Source organism: Protopterus annectens, chromosome 5.part1, assembly GCF_019279795.1.
Source record: "Protopterus annectens isolate FY-2018-M chromosome 5.part1, PAN1.0, whole genome shotgun sequence".
Lineage (NCBI taxonomy): Eukaryota > Metazoa > Chordata > Ceratodontiformes > Protopteridae > Protopterus > Protopterus annectens.
The window spans coordinates 309,456,571-309,477,996 of record NC_056736.1 but is presented as its reverse complement, the minus strand read 5'-3'; the positions used below and the strand labels follow the sequence as shown (position 1 = coordinate 309,477,996).

Below are 21,426 nucleotides of genomic sequence, written 5' to 3'. Positions count from 1 at the left end.
AGCAGTATGGATGGCTTATCTGTGGACATGGAAACAAAAGCAGAATCACATGAAGGACTTTTATACAAGTACTTATGATCCTCATGAACTTTATAAAATCTGTCTGGCTTCTTAGGCGTTAGAGGTTGAGAGTAAAGAGCCCGAGATGCTACTGTAAATGTGTCCAAAAGGCAGATAAATCAGGAAGGACTGAAGAAGGTTTTGGTGAATCCATTTGCATAAGTCCATAATATCTCTTTTGAAGCCCACTTAACGTGTTCCATTATACAGATCAGTGCATCCCCAAAAAGATAATTCCTCAAAAGGAGAGACAGGGGCAAATAATCTTCTTCATCAGACTCCAAAGCCAAAGCACAGTGGATCTGAGAAGAATATGTAAAGGATTATTCACCAGAGTTCAACTCTTCATCAATAGAATCAGAATTGATATGTCTCTTAGAGAGGCTGGGAGCAAAAGCAGGGACAGACAACAACTGTGGGGGTTTCAGAGCCACAAAGCCATTAAGCAGCCACTGAGTAAAGTCCTGACACAATTTGTGAGGGCCCTTAGCCAAAGTAGCCACATGTTTGGTTTTCTAAATAAGCAGAAGGGGATGACAGACAGCTGTGGAATAGCTTACAGAGAAATGCCTAACAAATATCACACCGAGTATGGGCATGCATAACACTGAAACAAAACAGGCCCTTCTCGTGTCTATCTTTATGGGGAATCTGCTTCCCATGTTCACCTTCCTGGATAACATTAAAACAAACTACAAGGCAGAAAAAGAAGGGAAGGAACCTCAACTTGGAACTTACCTTTAGAAGAAGGCTTAGCAGAAAAAAACAGCTTAGTGAACAGTGTACAGACTGAATTCAAAAAAGTAGTGTTCAAACTGGTGCCAAAGAAGTCCTGAGAATTAGGCATACATATGTCACATATGTACGTTTTACCTTGCACGTAGGACATATGTCTGACATACGATGCCTAGAAGGTAAAAAGGGTTTGGTATACTGACCAGATGTTGGGCTATGTTCAGCAGGATATCGAAGTATAAAGAGTACTGCAACAGTGATAAGACAGGATAAGACAGGCTATCAGCTATTCAGTCTTCACAAACTCATGCATTTGCTTCAAGAAGAAACTGAAGTGGCAAAGCATGATCAAGGTAGAGCATTTTTCTCCTGTAATTTCTGCTCCTGCAAAGAAAAGAGGGAGAATGAAAAGAATGGCTTAAGGGCAACTATGACAACACTTTTAGAAACAAACACAGCGTAGTCCTAAGGGGCACTCACTCCTTGTGAAAAACTAAGCATGTTTTCTGACAATTAAGGGCCTATAGCTTAAGCATCCTATGCACAGAGGTTGAGGTTATGACCAAGAACATCATCTTTCAAAAGATACACTTCAAAATGACAGAACATGCAGCTCTGAAAAGTGGGTGGGCATTGAAAGTTTGAAAGAGGCTATGGAATTTTAAAAGGAGGATGGGGATGTTGGACCCTTTTAAAGAACAGCTAAAACAGCCAGAATAGGATCACAACTTGCCCTCTCAACATCAATATGTGAAGAAATATCTGACCCAATCACACTGACCATGGAATAACCGAGGCCAAAATCATACTGACAACATGAGATAAGTACTTGCATACTGAGCAGATGGGGTGGCATGTGATACTTCTAAGTCAAAATAAACCTTTCCCAAAGTCCAAGCGCACCTGCCTTGTGGAAAGCTTTCTAGTGCTTTCTATCATTTCTGACACCCTAGTTGACAGGCCTACAAGTGATCTACAGTGGATATAGAAAGTGTACACACCCCCTGTTAAAATGCCAGGTTTTTGTGATATAAAAAAATGACACCACAATAAATCATTTCAAAACTTTTCCCACCTTTAATGTGACTTATAACCTGTACAATTCAATTGAAAAACAAATCTGTTAGGGGAAAAAATAAAAATAAGTACAATAACTGTGCACACCCTTCAACTAATACTTTGTTGAAGCACCTTTTGATTTAATTACAACATTCAGTCTTCTTGAGTACACACCTGCCATCAATTAAAGAGACTCTGACTAAAACCAAATAAAGTTCAGCTGTCCTAGTAGGATTTTCCTGACATTTACTCAGTTGCCTGCTATAGCAAAATCCATGGTTCACAGAGAGCTTACAACGCATCTCATTGTTGAAAGGTATCAGTCAGGAGAAGGGTACAAAAAAATTTCCACAACAATGGATAAACCATTTAACATGGTAAAGACCGTCATCAAAAAGTTGAGAAAAAAATGGGACAATGGTGATGTTGCAAAGAACTGGATGTCCCTCCAAAATTGATGAAAAGACCAGGAAAGTAAATAATGTGGGAAGAAATAGCCAGGGAATTGTTATGGCTAGGCTTGTATAGGCCCTAGGGCTGATAGCCTAGTACCAACTATGAACCTATGAAGAAAGCTGGTCAGGGAGGCTACCAAGAGTCCTACAGCAACACTTAAGGAGCTGCAGGAACTTCTGGCAAATGCTGCTTATGTACTACATGTCTCCCATATTCTCCATATGCCTGGACTATGGGGTAGGGTTGCAAGGCAGAAGCCTTTTCTTACATAGGAAAAACATCCAGGCCCGGCTAAAATTTGCAAAACAATACATCAGGTCTCCCAAAAGCATGTGGAAAAATGTGTTATGGTCTGATGAGACCAAGGATGAACATTTTGGCCACAATTCCAAAATGTACGTTTGGCACAAAAACAACTCTTTGCATCACCAAAAGAACACCATCCCCAGAGTGAAGCATGGTGGTGCAGTATCATGCGTTGGGGTTGCTTTTCTTCAGCTGGAACTGGGGCTTTAGTCAAGGTGGAGGGGAATTATGAGCAGTTCCAAATACCAGTCACTTTTGGCCCAAAACCTTCAGGCATCTGCTAGAAAGCTGAAGATGAATAGGAATTTCACCTTTCAACACAGCAATGACCCCAAGCATACATCCAAATCAACAAAAGAATGGCTTCACCAGAAGAAAATTAAAGTTTTGGAATGGCCCAGCCAGAGCCCAGACCTACAACCAATAGAAAATCTGTGGGGCGACCTGAAGAGGGCTGTGCACAAGAGATGCCCTCGCAATCTGTAAGATTTGGAGTGCTTTTGCAAGGAAGAGTGGGGAAATATTGCCAAGTGAAGACGTGCCATGCTGATAGACTCCTACCCAAGAAGACTGAATGCTCTAATTAAATTAAAAGGTGATTCAGGAAAGTATTAGTTTAACAGTGTGCACACTTATGCAACCAGATTACTGTACGTTTTTTATTTTTTAGATTTTTTTCCCCTAACAGATTTGTTTGTTTTTCAATTGAATTTTACAGGTTATAGGTCACATTAAAGGTGGGAAAAGTTGTGAAATGATTTATTGTGGTCTAATTTTTTTATATCACAAAAACCTGGCATTTTAACAGGGGGGTGTACACTTTTTATATCCACTGTACACCAGGAGCCATGCCCTGGTGTGAAGTGGTTTTCACCCCAAACTAGTAGAATTCTTTGGTTTGTATCATGAAGCATTCCTGTACTGCCAAGGATCTGAGAACCTGAAACTACACCCTCTAGGTCTTCCAAGGGGTGATGAGAACTAGACACGGTCTTTCATCTTTGAATTTTGTTGCAGGGAAGAGAATATCAGAAAAGTGGGGGAAAGCATGGAAAAGTTTCCTGTTGTCAAATATTGCACCAAGCAGAAAAGGGGAGACCACAAGCTCCAGTGTGATACACAGACTGATCTCTGGGGTAGCCTGCTTTCAGAAGATCCTAACCAGACATTATCCTAAATTAACAACTGCAGGAAATGACTAGAGAGAGAGCTCAAGGAGTCTACCAGCACATTCACCTATCCTAGGATATGAACAGCTTAGTGTGCAACACCTTTTTCTACAGCACACTGCTAAACCTGCATTGCCTCACTGCAAAGTTGTGCACAGCTCATGTGCTTCTTTAATTGATCAAGCACCATGTGACAGAATGGATGTTGGCCCAAATCCACAGATGCCCCAGAATTGTTTTTTTTTCTTTCAAATCTATTACGGCAACATGGAATGCCCATAGCTCTAGATGGTTTATGTGGAGCCTGCTCTCCAGAAGGGACCACCTTCCTGGAACTGTGAAGCAACAGAGGTGAACTCAAGGATTCATGATTATTTGTTGAAGGCTTTTTCTCTCGATGGACAAAAGAAAAAAAAATCAGAAAGCCACTTCAACAAACTTGGCCTTAAACTTTTCTTCTGCAGGACAGCAACTTATATATACCAACTTCACAGTAAAAAAAAAAAAGTGGAAAAAGGGCAACGTCATATATTCGCTGAAAGTGGCTTACAACAATAAAGACACTGCCCTGCTGTCAATCAGACAAACTATGTTCAGCATAAACACACATTACCAAACTCCTCACTGCACCAATGAACCATCTATAATGGGAACCCATAATAGGTCTGGATGTACGAAAGAAGACTAGAGTGAAACTAATAAGAACTCTTCAAAAACTCATGGCTTGGTGAATGGGGAATGACTGTGAGTTCATGGTGACTCTGCAGTCACTGACATCTCACAGTCCAGTAAAACACCCCCATCCTCTGACACACAAAATGTACTGTAAAGCCTATAGCCACTACCAAATCTAGAAGACAAAGGAGGGTCTAAACTTGGACGCTATGAGGTATGCTTAAATAGACTGCTAAAGATACAGCCCCAGGGCCCTCACTGTGAGCAGCAATGTGCAACACTGGACAGTGCACAGTTCAACACTGGTGAAGGCACTATTCCGAGAAGAGTTCAGTGATGACTTCTCTCAATTTATGGAAATGTCCAGACACAGCATATGCGAGATGGTCTACTGAAGGAATGTTGGCAGGAAGACTGTCATTGGGGCCAAACTGAGACCGTCATCCAGGCATGGGAACACATGAAGGACTCCTATACTGTCAAGGACCTGAGAGCCTAAAACCACACCCATCTATGCCACTAAGGGGTTATAAGAACTGGTCTTGGTCTTTCTTTTCTGAATTTTGTTATAGGGAACCGAATCTGAGACAACAGAGGAAAAGCATACAAGAATCTCCTATGACACAGTAGAAACAAAATATCCACTGTCAAATACCCCTGTCCAGCTGTACCAAGCAGAACGGGGGAAGCCCGCAGGTTCCAGTGTGCTCCTCCATCCTGTGGCCTCCACCACAATGACAAGCACTTTGGAGAGTACTCTGGGTGTAAAAGCATGACCAAATGGTAACACTTTGTACTGAAATTGGTGCTTATCCAGAGTGAATAAAAGTTCCTTTCTCGTTGAACCCAGACCAGGATATGTCAAAACCTGTTCAAGTATAGGGACCATACAAGATCCAAGTGCCCCTGAATGTAGCAAAGAACCATGGCTATCTCATTTGCTACTCGATGCAGAACTCCAGATTGCTGTCTCCTCAACTCAAAGCTGCAAAGCAAAAAAAAAAAACTCTTCTCACATATAAACTGGAAAAAAAAAAAAAAAAAAGGCTTGTTGCCAAAAGTATAACAAGCAGCTTACCACAGTTACTACCAAACACTCACCTTACAATAAACTCTTTAGCCAAGTCATAAATATAGTAATTTATAAGGGGTCTTCTTCCTTGGGGGAAGGGTTTTCCCCAGCTTGGATGAGACTGAGAGCTCAAGGAGCCATAAACTAGTCTGCTTTCTCCTCTAGGACCCACAACAAGGTCTAGGGAGGGCTAACTGAAGAGAACTCCCCTAGAAGAAAGCACCTGAGTTCTTCTTTGAGGAAGTGAACCAGAGCTATTCCATCCTATGCAGGTATTGGCCTGATGCCCTAACCATAGTGTCAGCTTAACTAAAATTGCACTAAGACAGGAAGGAAAGATATTTTAAACTTTACATCCACCAAGAATGGCCTCAAAATATCTCAGCCATTCTTATTCTACAGGGACTGGCTACATATATCCATACTTCTGCCAGTGTATAAATAACATATCAAAACAGAAAGGGACTGCAGGTATTGTGGCATTTATCAGCTATAACCCCACTTGTCAAATCAAGCTGAATACACATTTCTTTCATTTCAAAACAGATAACTTAAAATACATCAAAGGTTGACAAAAGAGTCCAAATCACTACTACTTTTAGGAAAAGAAATAAACTTGATGTTCAAGAGCAGGGTAGGGCATAGCCACATATGAGAATCTGAATACAAGTCTAAATTCCATAATTAGCACAAAGTTAGAAATACTCTCAAGACAGGTTATGCTATAAAATAACTGCAAATGTTAGACTTAAATGAAGAAGCCGTAAGGTTTGACTTTTTTTGTATCTTGTTTTACTACTGAATACAGTTTGGTACTTTCATTACTGCTTTCAATCTATTAACTTCACAACTTTTGGGTCACTAATAAATAGTTATAGCTACTCCCACAAACATCTCAAGTCAAATTTATTTAAAGAACAAATAGTTATGTATTCACCATAACGTTCCATCTGTGTTGCCCATTTCCATTTTTTCCTCACATATGGGTTCAGATCTGAACTCTTGGATCCGACTCGGCTGTGGCAACCAAAAAGCTCTCAAGCACCCTACCCTACCCATAATACTTCTCTCCTAATCACCTCAGATCTTGTTTGCGTATAATTATAAAAGATAATAGAATAGGAAATAACCTCAAATAAGGGTAAGACCATTTCTGGCTTTTACAATACCCAATAAACAAGTTTAGGTCAACTCACTCATCCAGAAACCAAAAAAAGGGACAGGGGGATGGTGGGTGGGGTTGTGAGGAAAAAATGAGAAAGGACAACACAGATGGAACATTATGGTGAGTACATAACTATTCTATCTGTTGTCAATTTTCATTTTATCCTCATATGCAGAACAGAGTACCCAGCTACCTTTTTCCTGGGTGGCCTTAGGGAAGGATATGCTTCAGAACCATTGAACCAAAGGAGGTCCTACCCCTAGAGATCAAATCTAGCTTGTAATGATTAGTGAAGGTATGAAGGGTAGCCCAGATTGCTGCTGTGCACATTTCTTCCATGGATTCTCTAGACTAAAAAGCTGAAGAGGTGGCCACTGATCTAGTGGAGTGAGCTCAAACAGGTTCTGGCAGCTGTAAACCTCGACTCTCATAAATGTAAGATATGCAGGCTGTAATCCATTTAGCTAGAGTCACCTTGATCACTGGAAGGCCCAATCAATTTTCTGAGAAGGAGACAAATAATAAGCTTTGTTTTCTTATGTCCTTTGTTCTATGAAGATAAAAAACGTAGTTGTCTATCAACATCTAGCAAAAGTAACATGTATTCACTTTTATTGTTGAAGTTTGGGAAGAAAACTGGCAGATTAATGGATTGGTTGATGGTATTTTCTGAAACTATCTTTGCTAAGGATGAGGGGTTAGTACATAAAGTGACCCTGTCCTTGTGAAAGATCAGATATGGTGGTTGGGATGATAAGGTCTGAATTGCAGAAATTCTCCTTGCCGATGTGATGGCTACCAAGAATATGGTTTTCCAAGAGAGAAACTTAAGTTGACAGGTAGCCTCTGGTTCAAAGGGAGGCTGTATGATATTCTGTAATATCAAATTTAAGTCCCAAGGTGGTGAAGTGATCTTTATAAGGGGGCTTGAGTAAAAGAGTTCCTCTCAAGAAAGTTTTCATAGCTTATGCAAAGTGAGGGAAGAACCATCAAAACCAATGTGAATGTTAGAAATCACAGCCAGCTGCACTTTCTGTCCAACTGAATCACAATTGTCCCTCAAGGGAGAACAATCTGAAAGGCTTGCAATGACAGTAGCACTGTTCTCATGTCCAGGACATTTATGTGTGATTTGGCCTCTTGAGTAGTCCACATGCCTTGGACCGTTTCTCCCAGACAATGCCCCCCACCCTATCTGGGAAGTATCCGTGGTCACTGTAGAATTGGGGAGCTGGGGACAAAGGGGTGAACTTAAATAAGCTGTTCCAAGTGAATCCACCATGCCAGATCCCTCTTGCAAGTGTCCGTAATCCTTATCACGGCTGACATGGGTTGATGAAGGACAGACCACTCTACTGTGAGAAGCCATTGTAATACTCTCATGTGGAATCTGGCTGGTGCAACTAGTATTATTGCTGCCATAGAACTCAAGGCCTGAAGTACTGTTTGAGCAGACACCCTTTAACTGTGTAATAACTTCCTGACTTGATCTCTTATTGTCACCACTCTTGATGATGGGAGACGTGTTACCATCTCGATTGTGTTTATGTTTGCTCCTATGAAGTCCAATTCTTGAGATGGGTGTAGGTTTAACTTTTCGTAATTTACGGTAATAGCTAATGAAGAACAAGTCTGAAAAAAACATGTCTTTTGTTTCTAGAAGTAAATGTCTGGTTGGTCAGGGCAGTGATGAGCCAGTCGTCTAGATACAGAAACACCTGGAATCCTTGCTGTCTCAAGTGAGCTGCTACTACTGGCATACATTGGTCAACACTGTGGGGCTGTAGTTAGGCCAAATGGCAGAACTCTGAACTGGTAGTGACTGGCTCCCAGCCGGAAGAGCAAATAACTTCTGGATCGTCTGTCCATCTTTATATGGTAGTATGCATACAGAAGGTCTATAGAGCTCATCCAATCATCCTTTTCCAAAAATGGATAGACTGAACCTTGGCCATCCGGAACTTGCTCCACTGAACTAATTTGTTTAGTCTGCTGAGATCCAATACTGGTCTCCAGTCCCCTGTCTTTTTTGGTAAAAAAAAAGAATCTTGAGTAAGTACCGGATTGTCCAGCAGCTTCTGCATCTGTATGGCTGCTTGGTCCCTTTTACTGGGTGGAACATCAGGGAGTTTTTTGCTTTGGGGTGGCGGACAGGAAAAGGGGATATAGTATCCCCTAGATATTATCCTCTGCACCCATTGGTTGATTGTTATTTTTAGCCAGACTCTCAGTTGCAGGGATAGCTGACCCCCAATTGCCACCAGATAAGAGCAATTGGGCCTCCACTGAGGAGCTCTGGAAAAGTTTCCCAAAGAATGTAACTCTGGACCCTTGATGATGCTGAGCACCCCTGCCATGAGGGCAGCGTCTTCCATCTTTGCTCCCCCCTCTGTCCCTGGGGGAACTTTCACCACATACTTAAGGAAGACCCTTGTGATTTTCTGAACCACATTTTCCACTGCTCCTCTTATTTTCTGAATATGGTCTCTGGAGAGTGGAAAAATGAATGCCCATGGCAGAAAGGGTCTTCCCATCTTTCTTGCACCTGGACAGCATATCTCTAACCTTTGGGCCAAATAGGGAAGTGCCATCAAATGGAGCGTTGATCAACGAAAATTTAAAGGGCTCAGCAAAGTCACATAAGTGTATCCAGGCCTGCCTCTCATGGAGATACCTGAACCCGCAGCTCTACTTGCTCCTTTGGCTACATTCAAAATAAGCCTCATGGAGGAGTTTGCAATGGAATATATGGTGGCCAGATGTGAGGTAATGGAAGCCTGAACCTCTACATACATTGTTCCTGAGTGGGTATCTGACAGCTCCTTGATCAGATCCCACTGCAATCTGGTAAAATGAGAAAGATAATTCAGGGACCTCAGGGCAAAGGTCGCTGAAGAGAACACACACTTCCCACATCTATTCATCATCCTGGAATCATTATTAAAAGAATTAACCTATGTAAGGCTATGGAGCACATCATCATGGACCTAATTAACAATGATATAGGGAATCTCCAAACTCTACATCCCACTCAGTTTGGTTTAGTGAAAGCTAGCTCATGCCTGCGTCAGTCACTAGAGCTGTGGATGAGGGGGAAGGCAGTACATACAGCCTACTTTGATCTGGCCAAAGTCTATGATATCATTCCCCACTCAGGAATTATTGATAAACTCGCCTAACTAGGCATCAGCCCCTACATCACTAGGTGGGTTGCAAATTGGCTCACAGATAGTACCCACAGTGTGAAAGTAGCAGACTCCAAGTCAGACTGCTGACCAGTCACGAGTGGAATCCCACAGGGATCGGTCCTGGGTCCTCTCCTGTTTGGCATCTACTTCTCAGAAGGTCCAGGCCAACACAAAGTGACTCTGGCTGACCAAGTTCACAGACTACTGCAAGGTGGGAGCCATTATTAACTCCCTAAGTGATGTAGACATCCTACAGAAAGGCCTTAATGAGACATGACTGGTGTCGAAACCGTGGCCTTAAGCTTAATGTCAAAAAATGTGTGATCATCCCCTTTGGGAAAAACCCAGTTTCCACTAATTACCACATCAATGGGAGCCCATTGAACACTGAAGGCATTTATAAGAGATCTAGGGACACAGGTTAACAGCAACCTCTCCTTCGACCACCACATTGCCACTGTGGTCAGAAAGTCCTTCTGTGTGGCAAATCTCATTACCAAGGGTTTTGCATTCAGGAATTAAGAGGTCATCATCTCTCTCTCTCTACTCTTCCCTCATTAGACCAATAATCGAGTATAATGCCCCATTTGGCATGTACCTCACTAGACACATGCAACAGCTGGAAAGGCTGCAAAATTACCTCATGAAGAGGATTCTGGGCCTTAAACACATGTCCTACATGGACAGACTCAAAAAACTCCAGCTATTCTCTGTCTCATATTGTCTACTACGAAGTGATCTCTGCTTGACTTATAAAGCCATGTCTGATCCAGCTCTGTTACAAGTGCTACATCAAAAGAAATCCCAATCCCTCCACACCACACACTCCGGAGACCTCAACCTCATTACCACAATCAAAATAACATGCTGGAGGGACAGGTTCATAATCCAGAGACTGCCCATGCTCTGGAAAAGACTTCCCATACATGTCAAGCAGAGCACTTCACCGGCCCTCTTCAAGAGAAATCTTGATGAGTGGATGGGAAATAGAAAGTTCACCCCCGTGGGTCACTCCAGTGGCTCTACTTGATAGTGGCACTGGGAACTAATGTCGTGCGGTACGATGCCAGGGAACTTCTATTGGCTAGGCTTGTAAAGGCTCCAGGGCCATTAGCCTAGTACACACCTATGAACCTATGGATAGTAGAACTCTCTTCTGCAAGTACTTTTTTTGTGGCCGCTAACATGACCATGGCATTTATCTTTAGGTGCTGTTATTATTTTATTTGGTCTCCAGGGGGTTGGCTCAATTGAGTCTGGAGCCTCCCATGCCTGCTGAGAGATCAACTTGATGAGCTCATTGGCTGGCGTGGTCACCCAGGAGGTAGATGGTTGGGATTCAAAAGCTGCCAGGTACACTGACTCCTCCAATGAGGGATTGCTGGGCTTCGAGCCACCTCTCTCTTTCAAAATCTCTAGGATGTTCCCAAAGGAAATATCATCTGGAGGTAACTGTGAGGATCCCTCACCTTCATCGAGGTCAGCATCTTCAGTGACAGACTCCTCCGTGGAGTCTAGGTGTTTCCTCTTTCACCTCCTCTTCTGAGGAACCTCCACCATGGGGAGTTCTGGGGAGGTAAAGGAAGAGAAAGGGGAACCTTCATGTGGAGCCTGGGGTTTGTGGACCCACTGTCCTTGTTGGACATCTGGTCGAGACACTGGGTGCAGAGTCTGCAAGGTGGAACACTGCAGATCCAATGGGGTAGATACTGTCTGTGCTGCCAAAGCATACATAGCCCTCTCCAAGGCCTCAAAAGCTGACTGACCCCGAGAAATAGAGGATCCTGGATCTGAGAGGTCATGCCTCTGGATATGAGCACCCTCCAATCCAGAAGATAGCACTGCCGGAGCCGGGGCCAGGCTGATCTGAGCAGAGGTTCCAAGACATAGGGACAGCTCCAAAAACTTTGGAGCTGACCCCACTGTCTCAGACCTGACCAGGCCGCCACAATCCCGAGAGCTCCCTGGCTCCAAGTGGACTGAGGCACTCAGAGCGGAAGCCAGAGTCGAGGTAGGAAAGGTCATTGGTTCTGACACAGACAACATTGGACGGATCGGGTCTGAAGGCTGTGAAACTTCCAGGGAAGTTTCAGGAGGAATCAGAAGATGAGAAGATGATGCTTGAAACTCCTGACCCTTACTGGTAGGAGCTAAAGGGGACCTTGCATAGCCCAGAGGATCTTCTTGACCATCCTCTCCACACCATCTTCTGTAAGGCTTCTGGTTGAGCGAGTTGATGATGCTGATGGTGGACTTTGGTCTATCCAGGAAGGGAGAAGGTATTCTGGATGGCACTGTGTCAATAGAAGGAGAGTACTGAGTTCTAGGTAAAGACTAAATCGGTTTAAAAGGGCTTCCCATAGTATCCTACAGCAACCGATCTGACCTATCCTTTGGAGCACAAAGGCTTGGATCCAAAGCTGTCGTATCCAATGACAAGAGTCCTTGAAGTCTTCGGATCCAAGAAGGCCTTCAGATCTGACACTTTAGACATCTTTGGAGAATGCTCTGACTGAAACTTTGGAGCAGAAGGAGGTCTTTACCTCATCCTTTCTGAAGTTCTAGAGGACAGGGAGGAAGCTGGGCAAGACTGTTCTGATTTAGAAGAATCTCTCTTCTTATGTTTTTTGTCGGAGCCAGAAAAGGCCTCCCCAAAAGAGGAAGGCAACACACCCTTTAGAATAAGCTTATTACGACATTCAGCGACGGCCCGATGGTTAAAAGCTTTACATGTCGCATTCTTCCTGCAAATGGAGTGGGCCCAGACAATAAACACACAGCTCATGTGAGTCACTTAAGGGAATGTTGTGACCACATTTAGAGCACTTTTTGAAGACAAACAGCTTACCTGCTTTCTCAGCCATATCTGAAATTATTAGACTAACACGGATAGCACTTTTTTTTTTTCAGAAAAGGGATACAAGCAGAAGGGAACTACTAACAATAGTAGGGAAAAGGAAAAGCAATCACAAAGAAAAGTGGATAGGCAGAAGATGACTAACGATAGTAGACAAGAAGTACCTCAGTACAATTTAGAAAGGAAAAAGGTAGCTAGTAAAAAGGGTGAGAGAGAAATTTAAATAGAAATGTTTAAGTTTAAAGTCTGAAGAAAAAAGTTGTAAAAAATAGCAAATATTAACTTAACTGCTCGAGAGCTAATGGAAGGACTACGTCTTCGCAAAGTGGCAAACAAGATCTGAGGTGATTAGGTGAGAAGCATTTTGGGCAGGGTAGGGTGCTCAAGAGCTTTTTGGTTGCCACAAGGTGTTGCAATGGCCGAGTCGGATCTGAGGGTTCGGATCCAAACCCATATGTGACAATAAAATGAAAACTGACAACATCAGATCCAAGCTTAATATATCCACTTGAACTGTTTATATGTTAATAAGTTCATATGGTACTAGCTTAACTGCCCCTGTGGACCATTTTAAGCCTATCTAGTTTCCCTTGTTATTCTTGAAATAACCGGTCTCATTTGGTTACAAGCTGGCCTTATGCATCCCATGGTCAATAATTATATATTACCCCTAATGCGAAGAACTAGAATCAAACCACAGATAATTTGAGGGGACTCATGCATGGGATAAAGGATTTAGAAGCTGCCCCTGTTCATTAGTAGTACAGAGGGCAGTCCTGGGGTAAATTTTCTGCTTCCCATCCACAGATCAAAGTTGCTCTTGAAAATGGACAAAGATGAACTTTGTTTTATGTGGATGGGAAGTCTGTTCTACAGCAGCAGTATCTTCTGAGAGAGATACCTGTCCCTACAAACCATTCTACTGATGTTGCAGAAGAGGTTTAAATCCCTAGGACCAAGTAGTTCTGATGCCATTTTACTTGCTGACGTGCACTAAATCCATATGTAGTGGGTCAGAGGATGCCTTGTATGCCAGACACACTCCACCTCTTAGCAGTCTGCAGGATACACAGTATAATGGTAGAGCTTTGAGTTGGTCCATACAGGATATGCATTTTAGGCCTTGTATCCTTTTAGTAGGTATTTCTGTGGGCATTCCAATTGTTGCAAGTGTATGGACAGATATACACCAAAGGGGGCATTATATTCAATGACTGGTCTAATAAGGACTAAGTAAAGGGGGACAATGACATCCTTAGATCTAGACACAATCCCTTTGTTTATAAGTTGTGCAATATAGAGGGGCTTTTTTATAACAACAGACACACGTTGGACAAAAGCTAGGTCATTGTCCTCATAAGTTCCCAAATCTCAAACAACTGGGTCAACTCTTAGGGGTGCATTGTCAATGTGGTAATTCCCTGGGGTAGATGACTTCCCAAAGGATACAATAATGCATTTTTTGGCATTTAGTTTCAGTCCATGTTTAAGGCATCAGTTATTTATTTGAAACAAACCTTCTTGCAGGATGCCTAAGTCATTTAGGGGATTCAATGATTGCTCCTAGCTTGCAGTCATCTGCAAACTTAGTCAGCCAGAGCCCTTTCGCATTGGCTTTTACTTCAGAGAAAGATGCTAAACAAAGAGATCTCAGCATAGAACCCTGGGGGACTCCACTAGTGATTAATCTCTCTGTGGAGGTAACTTACCCTATCTGCTTGCTATCTGTGAGCCGCCTGGCAACCCAATGTGTGACAAAGGGGTTTATTCCCAGTTTATTTAGCTCTTCTACTATGCCTAAGTGAGGAATTGTATCAAAAGTTTGGCCAGGTTGAGTTATGCGGTGTGTACTGTTTTGCCTTCATCCATTGCTTTGATGACATTTTCAAAAAAGTCCACTAAGTTGACCTGCCCTTGAGAAATCCAAACTGAGATGGATCCAGTGTTTGAAGGCTCCCTATGTTCTGATGGATTAAATTCCATGATTTGTACTATAGAAACAACTTCTAAACTAGCTAAATAAAATGCAAATTATGAAACCCAGTTAAAAAAGCAGTAGATAATTAACAGATATTTTCTAAAGGCACACATACAGTACTTACTAGATCAATAGTTTTAGCTCTCTTTTTGGACTGATCATCACACCAGGTTTCACACCAAAGCCACTCCTGAGGAAGGGATTTTATGGGCACTTGATGGATCATATTATTGGGTAGGTCCTATAAACAGAAAAAAGCGTAAATATCAACTCAGAGTAACACATATAATCATTTAAGGCCCTAATCCACATTCTCAGTACTGTATTTACATTAACTATACTACGTATGCATTAGCTAACATATACAAGAATGCTGTCACAGGACGCTAAAATTTTCAGTTCTTCTCACTTAAGCAGAAAGAGTTAAGTACAGTTGTGTAAGTAATATTAGGGTCCAACCTAACAGTCTTATACTGGGCAACTTCAACTACCCCTCCATTAACTGGGAAAACTACTCATGTACCAATACACTTGCCCAACGTTTCCTGGAATTTATTAATTCCAATGCCCTGGACCAGCTCATTCTTATCCACACTAGAGGTGGCAACATCCTTGACCTGGTCATTACTAACATGAGCGACTGTTGCTCTACACCAATAGTCACCCTCTCCCTGGTTAGATCCGACCACAAACTAATCACTTTGGAAATCTACACCCCTCCAAAAGTAACCACCACGAAAAACTTCTCCAAAGCTAACTTTAGGCTCCTAAAAACAGAGGTGGCTAACTTCACGGCACCCATGCAAATGGAGAATAGTTGCATGACCGCCGAATCATACACCAATGCACTCTATGAACACATACACAAATGCATGGAGTTCTCCATACCCAATAGAACCAAGATGCTCTCCTCCCAAAATAGGAAGGCAATTTGGTGGTCCTCTGCCATAAACAAACTCTACAACAGGAGGAGGAAACTGATGTGGAATACAGTGAAGTCCCAAGACTGGAAAAACTCCCTTATAAGCCTCAACAAAAAGATGAGATCCTTCATCAAATCCTCTAAAGTTAGCTATGAAAATAGAATTGCAGCAGACAGTAAAGAAAACTACAAGGCCTTCCACAGTTATGTAAAGAATCTCCACAGCAAAACCCAGATTTGCTCTGAGCTACTGCACAATGGTAGCTCCTATACCGAGCCAACAGATATTACCAATATACTGGCTGACGGATTCAGTGCCAACTTTACCCCTCTCTCCCCCACCAAAGGACCAATCACAATAACAGCAGATTGCCAGCCACCCAGTATTACTGCTGCACAGGTTAAAACACCAGTGTCCAAGGCCAGGAATACAGCTTCTATGGGACCTGACAATATCCCTGGCTGTGTTCTACATGAACTACTGACTGAACTGGCACCTCACCTGTGTGCTCTGTTCAATCACATCCTCACTTCAGGCTTTGTCCCTACCAAATGGCACACTACAGTCATACCCCTCCACAAAGGAGGAGCGACTACATACCCTGGGAGCTATCGCCTCATTAGCCTGATGAGTCTGATATGCAAAGCTATGGAACGCATCATCATGGACCTAATAAACAAGGATATAGGGAATCTCCAAAGTCTGGACCCCACACAGTTTAGTTTTGTGAAGGGTAGATCATGCCTGCTCAACATAGGTGACTTCTTTGAGTCAGTCACCAGAACTGTGGATGAAGGCAAGGCGGTTCAGGCCTTTGATACCATTGTCCACTCAGGAATCATAGAAAAACTCACTAAGCTAGGCAACAACCCCTATATCACTAGGTGAGTTGCAAACTGGCTCACAGAACCCACAGTGTGAAAGTAGCTGACTCCAAGTCAGACTGCCGACCAGTCACGAGTGGAGTCCCGCAGGTTTCAGTCCTGGGTCCTCTCCTGTTTGGTATCTACTTCTCTGAAGTCCAGGCCAACATGAAGGGACTCTGGCTGACAAAGTTTGCAGATGATTGGAAGTTGGAAGCTGTTATTAACTCCCCAAGTGATGTTGACATCCTACAGAAAGGCCTCACTGAGACCAACGACTGGTGTCAGAACCATGGGCTTAAGGTCAATGCCAAAAAATGTGTCATCATCCCCTTTGGGAAAAACCTGGTTCCCATGAATTACCACATCAAAGGTAGTCCACTGAACACAGAAGGCATTATAAGAGATCTGGGAACACAGATTGACAGCAACCTCTCTTTTGACCACTACATTGCCACTGTGGTCAGAAGGTCCTTCTATGTGGCGCATCTCATTACCAAGGGTTTTGCATCTAGGAAGAAAGAGGTCATTGTCTCCTTCTACTCTTTCCTCATTAGGCCAGTCATCGAGTACAATGTTCCATTTGGCATGTACCTCACTAGACACCTGCAACAACTGGAGAGGCCACAAAAGTACCTCAAAAAGAAGATCCTAGGCCTTAAACACTTGTCCTATATGGATAGACTCAAAAAACTCCAACTATTCTCGGTCTCATATCGCCTACTTAGGGGTGATCTCTGCTATGCTTACAAAGCCATGTCTGACCCAGCTGTGTTAGAAATGCTACATCTAAAGAATCCCTCCACACCACACACTCCAAATACCTCAACCTCATTACCACAATCAACAGAACAAGCTGGAGGGACAGGTTCATAATCCACAGACTGCACATGCTATGGAATAGACTTCCCATACATGTCAAACAGAGCACCTCACTGGCCCTCTTCAAGAGAAATCTTGATGAGTGGATGGGAAAAAGAAAATTCATCCGGGGGATCACTCCAGTGGCTCTACTCAGCAGAGGCACTGGGAACTAAGGATGGGAAGCACGATGCCAGGGTAATCCTATGGGTTAGGCTCGGAAAGGCTCCAGGACCATTAGCCTACTAACACACCTATGAACCTATAACAACAAATTTTCAAACAGATCACTGCTGCAGTAACCCAAGTTATATGGTATGTCCTGCCAAGGACTGGTCCAGCAGGTCAGCTTCTAAATCTTAGGACACTTTCAATGTGCCTTAGCTACTGCTCTACATGAAGCAAGAAGGATAAAATCAGTGACTATGGCACCAAAACTTCAGAGCTTTCATGACTTATTAGGAGGAGGCTAGGGTCCTGACAAATAACATCTATACATATTGAAATTCCACACTCTGGCAAAAAAAAAAAAGCAAAAATGGTGAAAATAGAGGTAAAGCGTGGCTACTGTGGCAGTGATCTATTCAAACATCTACTGTTATTGCATATTTACTAACACAACTGTACTATGTTCATCATTAAATCCCTACTGCAGTAGCCCACATTATATGGAATGCATACTAGAGCTTAGAAAGCAAGTGAAGAAGGATTTGAATCAGTGTCTAGGGGCCTGCTCTGGACCTAGACAATGAATCTAGTTTGTAATGTTTGGTAAAAGTGCATGCAGATGACCAAGATGTTTCTTCTAGTAAATTTCCAGAGTCCACCCCTTTGAAAAAGACCACAGAGGTAGCTACAGCCCTGGCAGTAAGGGCCCCTGACTTTGCCTAAACGTGCCTCGTTATGGTGAAAACAACAAAAAGCAATAGCATGACAACCATTTGGAAAACTGTCTGTTTAGACACTGCTTGTCCTTTTTTCTTCCTCTCATAGCAGGCAGACAGCTGGTCAGAAATCCTGAAGGTTTTTGCTCTGTAAATGTTTTCCTGAGTTGCCTGTCAACATCCAGGAGTATATAATATTTTTCCTCCCTTTGTTTTAGGCGCTGGATAGAAAGGGAGATAAATAGTCTGGCTTAATGTACACAACAAAAATGACCTTAGGCATAAAGGAAAGATTTCTCAAAGCAACCCTATCTTTATGAAAAATTAGTTAGGGATGACTTAACATAAGAGCTTGTAACTCAGATACTTTTCTTGCAGACGTTGGAGCAATATATAATGCAATCTTTCAAGATCAGAACTTCAAATCAGCCTCAAGAGCAGATTCAGATGGACAAATTGTAAGTTTTTCAGAACAAAATTAAGATCCCAGGATGGAAACAACTGCCATCTAGGGGGGTAGATATATAACACCCCTTTCAAAAACTGCTTAACTTGAGGTTGGATAGAAAAGGGGAATCTAAGGACAGAAAAGCAGATATGGGTGAGAGATGAATCCTTATAGAAGAGTAAGACAGGCTACAAGAAAATAACTCATCTGAATACTGCAGAGCAAGTGGCATCTGTGTTTTAATAGTATCCTGATTCTTGACTGGCACCAACTTGAAAACCTTTTCCATTTATCTATAAATGATTTTCTTTGGGGGTGGATTGCTGGTGCTGAATCCAAACTGATTTGAGACACAATTGAATCTTCTTCATGTGAAGTCCTGAGAATAGTAGAGGCCATGTAATTTAGAGTTCTTGAGTATTATCTGGTAGATGCTTGACTCCGGCTGGAAAATATCAGACGCTGCTCATTGTAGCACTGTACTTAAAGTCTTGAGGAAGAAATATCATTATGAGTGTTGTCTCTAGAAGACATCCCAAGGCCACTACCCTGTGGGAAGGGATAAGAACAGATTTCACTTTGTTCACCTTAAATACCAGGCTGAGAAAAAAATGTATTACCCAAGCCAGAGGTTCTTGACAGCCTGTGAAGAACTCTACAAAAATCAGCAAAGTGTCTAAGTATGGGATAATGTGAATGCCCTGCCACCTGCAACGGGCTACTACAGGAGCCAGGCACTTTGTAAACCACTCATGGAACTGCAGATAAACCAAAAGGCAAAACATAAAACTGAAAATGGGAACCAGACACAGAAAAATGAAAAAACAATCTGATATCTTTAAGGACTGTAATATGATGATAAACATCTTTTAAATCCAATGTTTGTACACAAATGAGAGGTGGAATTGGGAGGTAGCAGGGACGGAACACATTTTAAATTTTAGTATTTTTCCATGGAAGTTTGGAAAAGAAAGGTCTAAAACAGGTCTCCAAGTTCCTTCTTTCTCTGGCACCAAACAGATTCTTGGATAAAACGCTTTTCCTATTAGGTCTAGGGGAACAGGTTCCATAACCCCTTAGACAACATCTGATCTAACAGAATAAGGAATAGGAAGGTCTGATCAAGAGGAATCCTTTGAAAGGGAGTAACAGAATCCCACTGCCAGATGTAACCTTTCTGGAATGATTCGCAGTACCCAAGAGTCTAAGGTTATATGGTGACAAAAAGCAAAAGGGAAGCCTAGACTGAGATAGTTTTACATAAATGTTAGGCTGGGGAGGGTTTCTTCTTCTTCTTTTTTTTTTTAACAAAAAACATCTTTATTAAATTTTCATGTACGACATAGGCAATCTTACATTTATATAAATGAAAATAAACCATAACGACACAATCTCAGTTGCAAACATTATACCTTACAAAGCATGCCAACACAAATGTAGCTGCAAACATTTTACATCACTTTTAAAATATCCAGTCATTGTCAGTCAGCCATTACATAGCTCATTCATATCCTGCCTTCTTTTAAACCTCATTCCTCCTCTGCATGTATTGATCCCACAGTTCCCATTTTTACCTAAGTAATTTGCTCCTACCCTTTTCCAAAGATCCCAGTTCCAGTTGTTTTATCTTTGTTACTATCTTTATTACTTTTAGTAAAGTTGGTTTAAACTTTCATTTCCATTTTCCAATTGCTTTTCTGGCCTCCATCAGAATTAGACTCAGCAAGGCCTTACTATGTCTTGGCAATTTCGATTCTGTATCATAGCTCAAGAAAATCATTTCCCTAGTTACTCCAATTTGCTCACCCAACATCTCCAACAATGCAGACTGCAGGTCATTTTTAAAGTCCACCAACTCATTACACTTCCAGAAAATATGTTTCCAGTTACCGCTTTCTTTCTCATCACATCTCCAACATTTGCTGAATACCTGAGGAAAAATTCTTTGGAGCCAGCTTGGGCCATAAAAATACCTATGTAAACACTTTCAGGCAAAGAACCTAAATCTTCTAGATTTTGTTGCATATTTGGGAGACATAGATATATCCCCCATTATTTCTTTGTGAATTGCTTATCCAGTTTCTCTTCCCAATCCTCCCTAACTGCCTCCAATTGATTCTTATAGTTATAATGCATTATTTTATATGCTCTACTAATTACTCCTTTCTTAATGGCAACTTCTGTTCCAGATTCTACCTAAAGCTCTATCAGTGCTGGTCTTTCGTTTAGGACCCCTCCCCCAATTTCTTTCTCTTTGCCTATACTCTGATATCAATCCTTGATAAGGAAGGCAATCTGTAACCTACAGTCCAAATAAGTTCTTGACGTTTTACCATTCTCTTGGCTTTTCCTCTCTAGTTATTTGCTCCCTACACCTTGGTTCCTTTGCCAGTTTTCTCCAATACATTCCAGTCCCCTCTTGTCTATTGTCTGTATCCCTAATTGCAGTCGTCCCTATCAGCAGAATCTCCTTTCTCCATTCCTGTATTGGCTTTGTTCTTAGAATACCTTCTGCTACTTTATAAATATAATATTCTTTATGATTATTATTGCTCTCCTTAAAGGTCTGCATCAAAACCCCAGTCTCTCCCTGTTGCTTGAGCTTCTCCCCTGTTTTATCATCGTCTCTTTCCATTCCGAATTAAAGTTTTCTATTTGTGCTATATATAGGTGCCTTAACTGTGTTGCTCTGAAATACCTCTTCAACTTGGCTAAACCCATCTGCCT

At 42.1% G+C, this 21,426-nt stretch overlaps 1 protein-coding gene across 2 annotated transcripts in view; it reads right to left on the bottom strand.

The window, feature by feature from the left end:
* The window catches only part of UGGT2 (UDP-glucose glycoprotein glucosyltransferase 2), a 4,352,373-nt gene that overhangs the window by 297,765 nt on the left and 4,033,182 nt on the right, over window positions 1-21,426 (bottom strand). For both annotated transcript variants that reach the window (XM_044072987.1, XM_044072988.1), the window contains one exon: window positions 14,845-14,961. In XM_044072987.1, the coding sequence (XP_043928922.1) occupies window positions 14,845-14,961 (117 nt within the window). The remainder of the gene's footprint in view (window positions 1-14,844; window positions 14,962-21,426) is intronic.